Source organism: Melospiza georgiana, chromosome 1 (genome assembly GCF_028018845.1).
Source record: "Melospiza georgiana isolate bMelGeo1 chromosome 1, bMelGeo1.pri, whole genome shotgun sequence".
In the NCBI taxonomy this organism is placed as follows: Eukaryota; Metazoa; Chordata; class Aves; order Passeriformes; family Passerellidae; genus Melospiza; species Melospiza georgiana.
In genome coordinates, this window is record NC_080430.1 from 150,934,833 (window position 1) to 150,941,673 (window position 6,841).

At 43.7% G+C, this 6,841-nt stretch overlaps 1 protein-coding gene across 1 annotated transcript; it reads right to left on the reverse strand.

Moving 5' to 3' along the window:
- Positions 1-5,033: 5,033 nt before the first annotated feature.
- Positions 5,034-6,095, reverse strand: GPR20 (G protein-coupled receptor 20). The gene has a single exon (XM_058036362.1). It carries the CDS (start codon positions 6,093-6,095, stop codon positions 5,034-5,036), a length of 1,062 nt encoding a protein of 353 aa, XP_057892345.1.
- Positions 6,096-6,841: the final 746 nt, after the last annotated feature.

Consider the following 6,841-nt stretch of genomic DNA (forward strand, 5'->3'; position numbering starts at 1 on the left):
CTTAGAAGAACACTTAGAGAAACTCACATCTCTGCCAGGGAAGTTTGGGTGCTTTTTGATGCATTTGAAGAAGAAGGAATCAGAAAGATGGGAAGTATGTTAGTCATCATACTATGACATATTTGAAAGGTATGTAGATGTGACACTTAGGGACATAATGGTGGCCTTGACATAGCTGAGAGAAGGGTTGGACTTGATGATCTTATACATCCTTTCCAACCAAGTGATCCTGCACTTCTGTGGTTGCAGTGGATATTCTCCCTGGCATCCCCATTAAGCTCCAATAGCCAAACAGGGCCCACCACAAAGCACTGAAATACTACAGTGAAGTGATTGATTATTTCTTGTGTTAGGGGACATGCTGCAATCCCAGTCTGCCCTGCCTGGGATGCCTTGCAGAGCAGGGGACATGTGCTGTGATGTGATGACATTTCAGGTGGCACCACCTATCATAGACCTCACTCAGAACTTCCCGTGACAGTCCTGCTCGTCGTGTAGCCAGCATTTACAATGGATGCTGATACGAATCCAGGGGCACCCACACCACACCAGATCCCCTCCTGCATCCCCAGCACCCTCTTCCCAAGGGCGTAGGGATAAAGACCCCATTCCTCTTTCTCAGTACACTGGAGGCCTTCCTGTTTTCCGCTGCATAACCACAAAAGCTCAGACAAATGTGGGGAGATCACACTTGTCCGTTTCCTGGGCCTCACCATGGGAAGGCGATAAAGTGCCCTGCTTTAAAAGCTTTTTCTTCCTAAAACGGGAGTCTTCCAGCTCTGATCCAAGCACTGGCACCCTCCCCAGAGCTCCTGTTTTGGGACTAATTGTGTCCAGAAGGGGAAAAGCAAGCCAGCTCACATTTGTTTTCTTATGTCATCCTTTGGAGGGTATCATGTCCCTGCATTCCCTGTCTGTTTTCCCTTGTCCTACTTTCCTCATCCTTGTTCTTACTAGCCCTGCCCTTCATGGAACTCCACTTTTTGTTTAACCTGCTGGGTCCCTCTCCTCTCCTTCCTCCTTTATTACTTTGTGGCTTGGGTTCCTCTGCAGTGTCTTCCTCATTTTCCTCTGTCCTAGAATAGCTGTGGAGATCAGACCTGTCTTCTCCCAAATCCTTGCCCAGAGCCACTCCTGCCCTTACACCTGGCAGACAGGTACAGAAGAGCAGAGTGACCTGGGCTCATATTCCTAACATAGCAATTCCATTTTCCTCAGCCTTTCTGTCCACAGATCCCACACCTGCTAGCAGTGCTTAATAATGTTGATTAGCCTGACTAATGAGACTCTTGTGCACACATCTCAGAGAGACCAAACCCCAGAGGGACAAGGAAGGAAGAAATTGCCCTCACACGTGGCTGTGTTGTTTCCTCTTGGCAGTTACCAAGAGGTTGTGGAGGGAAGGCAGAGCTTACTCAGAGCCCAGGAGGAAGCTGGGCTGGCAGATAACCCAATGTGTGGGGTCAGGGGCTCATTTTCTGGTGCAGAACTGGAGATCTTCAGCCTTGCTGGGCCCTGATGTGTTTGCAGTATGACTGAGGGTTGGCTATTGTACAGTTTTGCCTTGCTACAGGTTTCTGGGCTGTAACAGGAAAAACCTTGCAAAGACAGAAGTCTGTATTGTATCCAAGTGCTGGATACAATGCAGGTGAGACACACAACAGGGAGAGAAAGATAATAATTTCTGGATACCCTTCCCCTAGCAAGTCAACATATTCCAGATATCTGTGTGCTGTGACTCAGGCTCTTGGTCAGAGATTTTGTGTCCCAGGAATGACTGAGATTCCCAAGAAATACGTGAGAGATTTTTCACCATCTTTCTTTGCTGGCCTCTGGGCAGCTGGTAGAAGAGGATATTTCTAATTCACTTTATAGGATTTTAGATGCACAAGAGAAGCACAGCACATCAAAGAGAAATGAATGCTGTAATTCCCTGAAAGGTCGGGGCTTTTTACAGAGCTCTTTATTGCTGTTAAGCTCTTTAGGGAACGCATTTCTGTCTACCACAGACTCAGTGGTGGTAGTTTGACATGCAATGCCCATCCATCCTGATTACTATTTCAGCCTCTAGGGAATGATCCAGATCCTCAAAGACTGCTAAGTACTGGATTGAATTTGAAATCATCGATAATTTGGCATCTCAATCTTTAAATACTCTGCATAAAGGGCTGCCCTGCAAAAGCTGACTTGTGTGTGTGTGCTTTACCTTGGCAGTCTCTGCATGTATTCAGTGATGCGTGGAATCACACACATTGTCCTTGGAAGTGTCCCTATTTTGTCATGTCTGGCTGTTCTCATTAGAGAAAGGGCAGTCTGGAGTAGGAACAGGACAATTCTAATCCCTTTTGGTGATTAATAAGAGGCAACCCAAGGAGATACCCTGAGCAGAGGGACAGTGCAGATCAGGGGGTGAGAGACCTTGCCCCAGTCTCCAGAAACACAGAGGGATGCTTCAGCATCAATAGGAACTGGCAGGTGGAAGGTGCCCCCCAAAATTGTGCCATTTGGGGAAATATTTAGGAAATATGATAGAAATATAATGATAGCTGTGTTTTTGGTTCTGGTTTTCAACTTCGTGCCCTGAGGACAAATGGGTGATTTTAAATAGGGAAGAAGTTTAGCAAGTACTGCATCCTGAGGAAAAGCACAATGTTAAGCACTATACATTAAATAGAAAGCTCAAAAGGTCACAAAAAAATAGGTTAATTTTAAAAAAAAATTGATATCTTTCCAATTTTCAGAGACTGTGTTTTTGATAAGGAACCAGACCCTGTTTTTGGAGCTGCTATAAAATGAAGAAGAACTGCTGAAAGCTCTGGATAAGGCAATAGGCATTAAAAATAAAGAGAATTATCCAGTCTCAGGAGGCTTTTATGGGAAGTGAATAATACACTGACAGTAAGGAGAATTCAGACTACCACAAGTGAAGTTTACAGCAGACAGACAGAGCTTTGACTGAGACGTTGTTTAGGAACTTTAAAAAAATCTAAGCAAATCATCTTAGAGATTTTATACTGACATCAAATGAACAACTGAACTGAGAAAGATGTTAAGACATTTCTGTATATGGCAAAAATACTGTTGGTAGCAAGAGAATGGGAGGTGTGAATCTGTGGGTTGTTGGAACAAAGAAGCTAAAATAAGCTATGCACAGGGCCTGCACATTTTCTACTGTTTCTCTGAGTAGACTTGGCAAAACAGTGCTGTTAACAGCTCTGTGTATGTAACACACATTTTCATTACAAGCATCTTGGGAGGCATGGAAAGATCTGAGCATGTGTGGTGGGTTGGTAGGCTTGAGTTTTCAGGAATTTGCAGGGAAGTGCAGATCTCTGAGGCCAAAAGTTGCTTTTTCCAACAGAGGGACTGGTGGAAAATGGTGTCAGAAATGTGAAGTGGCCAGCCTGGCTGAGAAGTCAGAGCCTGATCCATGTGTGCTGATGCATCATTTGACAGATGTTGGCCGTGAGGTGCCTGTATCAACGATTTACAGAAATAAGGAAATATATGAGGCAGAAGGAAGCCATGGTACAGTTGGGCCTTGGGAAGTAAAACCATGACCAGAACAACAGTTTTACCTCCCAAGGGATTGTGCAAAGTGTTGGTGGCTCTCATCACCACCCCTGGAGGGGAAATCCTCTTCAAAGGAATAGAGGTCCCAGCAGAAGGGCATTGACTCAGCTGCATTGCTTGGGAATTACAGACTCCACTGGAACAGGTACTGGAACACCCAGTTCCCTGTATTGTAGTGATATTGATGGTTCAAGTTTTATACCCATTGGGTTGGTCAGGGAAATGGGTTAGTTTAAACATATATGTGTTGCAAGAAGCAAACTCTTGCAAACCCTGTTGCAAGAGGCAGTTTGAGGCATTGTTTATATTGTGTTTCTGTGGAATCGAGATGGCTGTACCACAGTCAGATGTCAGGGAAATTTTTTTTTTTTTTTGCATTTGCATTGTTTCATTGATATAATGTCATCAAAAACATTTCCCCACCATGGGGGCTAGAATTTTGCAGCATCCTTAGCCTCTTTAGGCTTTTAGGAGACTTTAAACATGGCTCTTTAAAACATCCTAGTGAGTTTGTCCTGGGGTGAATGATTTCAACATAGATGCCTGAGATGCATTCTTTTTCTGTGCTTGGAAGTATTGACTTTTGAGTGACTGAGTGGATGGACTGCTGGGGGAATTAGGACATCAAGCCCTGATGTTACAACATGCCAGGAAGAAAAACCAAACCAGAGTAGTTTAGCATCACAGTCTGGTTCTGGTTTTCATCTTGGCTGTTCCTCAGGGAGACAGAGCAGAACAGCAGAGTTTGCTGGGATTCATGTTCATTTTCACAGATTTTTGTGTACTCATCTGCAATTCAGGGGATTTAATGATCCAAATACAGGTGGAATATATCCTTAACCTCTCCCCAACACAGACAATATGTATGAAAATATATACATTGACATGTATTTTTTCTTATAGCCAAGAGATTTCACTGCTTGATTTAATCTCTTCCCTGAGAAGGTTCAGACATTTTCAGGAATGAATGAGTTGTCACTAGTGACATGTGGGCTAGAATACTTCTTTCCCATTTCATTGGCATCTAAAATCTTTGTTGTGGATAGCTCTGGAAACATCCTTCTTGTCCTTTATTCTTAAGTATATAGGCACAAAATCTTTCATTACAAACCACAGCTATCCTGCTTTCTAAGCCATCCTAGAAGTGTTGCATTATGATGACAAACACACAAAGAAAACCACGGTAAAGAGTTTGTTGCTAGCAAAATGTCTGTATTAAAATACAAAGAAAACTTCCCTGCTGGGAACAGTAATTATGGACTCTCTTTTGTATGATACTAACAGCATTGTAGGTTCCATTTCCAAACAGACCACAATGTTCTTGAGGAATAAATTCCACCACTGTTGGTCTGAACCTCAGCCTAAAACACAAAGAGTTCAAAAACTATAGTACTGTGCATCCTATCAATATTCCAGCATCATGGCACTGGCTTACTGCAACGTGTCCCATCATATGTGGGTTATATCTGAACACTGCTTGGTGATGGCAAGCTCAGAGGGCTTCCTATTGTGTTTGAGAAGGCAATGTTTGCGTTGGAACCCTTGGAGTTCTTGTTCATACCCAGGATGTCTGCATTAGTATGCTCTGGTTCGGCTTTCCTGAAGATGCTTTTCATGGTTGACTGGAAGTTATTGGTGACAAAGCAATAGACAATGGGGTCCATGCAGCTATTGAGGCTACTCAGAGTCACTGTCACGTGGTAAACGACGAGGCTGACGTTGTGGGGCATGTCTGGGTTGATGGAGATTGCGACCTGTAGCACGTGGAAAGGAGTGAAGCAGATCATGAAGATGATGAGGACGGTGATAAGGAGCTGCACAGCCCTCATTCTCCTCTCCCTACTCTGGTGCATGAGGCTGGGCTTGGACAGGGCACACATAATCCTGGTGGTGAAGAAGATGATTATGATGAGGGGGAAGAAGTACTCGCAGACCATCAGGACCAGGATCTTGGAGAGGCAGCACTCAGCAAACCGTATCGCCATGGTCAGGATGGAGAAAGTCACCACGGTGGCAAAGATCCAAATGAAGATGCAGATGCCCTTGGCACAGGTGGGGTTCCTCCATTTACGTGAAGCTTCCACCTGCACTATTGCCAGGTAGCGGTCAACGCAGATGCATGTCAGGAAGAGGATGCTGCAGTACATGTTGACAAAGTAGCCAAAGATGTGAACCAAGGAACAATTCTTGCAATCCCCTGAACTGTAGAACATGATGATCCGGACAGGCAAGGAAAAGCCCACCAGGAGATCAGTTACGATCAAGTTGATGGTGTAAATAACAGAGGTGGTTTTTGTCTTGGTACGGAAGCAGAAGACATACAGCGCCAAGCTGTTCAGCACAACACCCACCAGGAAAATTATGGCATTGACTACCATCAGGACAATCCACAGGTTATAAAAATCTGTGAACAGTTGTTTGTCTGAGTTGAGGAACTTGGAGAACAAGTTGATGTTGGAGTTAGGTTCCTCGGTGGAGTTGATAGAGTCAAGGGGTGGCATTTGGGTGGAGGAGGTCGGCATGGTCACTGACTTCCAGCAATCTGGAAGAAAAGAAATGGAGGTATAGTGATAAATATGTCAGCATTCCTTAGGGCTCAAAAATCTTGTCAGTTAAAAACATTTTAACCAACACATTTGCACATCCTGAGTAGTAGATCCCCATCTACCAATATGGGATTACCAATAATTGCAAGGAAATACCTGGACTTATAATTAGTGCCTTGCAGTGGTTCCAGATGCATGTTTTAGGGAAGAGAGACACACCCCACTTCAAGTTTCTCTTCCTCTTCCTTGTACAAAAATGATTTTAAGGCCAGAAGACCTTTGCATAACCATAACTCCAGCATTTGTTTCTTAAAATATCATATCCCTTGCCTTGGGCAGGTGATCCCATTAGAGATTTACATGCAGCAGTGTTTTCAGGAGCTGTAAGATTTCTCTGAAATCAAAGAAAGGCTGAATTGTCTGAGAAAGCAGAAGAAGGTTGTGTGGCATCTTCTACAGATCTGTGTTCACAGCAACAGCAGCCAGAAGATTTCAAGCTAAGGTTTTAAGCCACTGGTCCTGCCAGGGTTTGACAGTTTAATTTGCAAATCATTCCTGACTTATACACTATTTTAAACTGATTTGTATATTAAAAGATAAAAAAAAAGACCCAATATATACAGAGACTTGGCTGGTTTCAATAAAAATAAATGGTTGAAAAATGTCTGGAATATCTCAAAGTGGCTGGGCAGGGCTTTGAGGTTAAAAAAATCAGCTTGGAT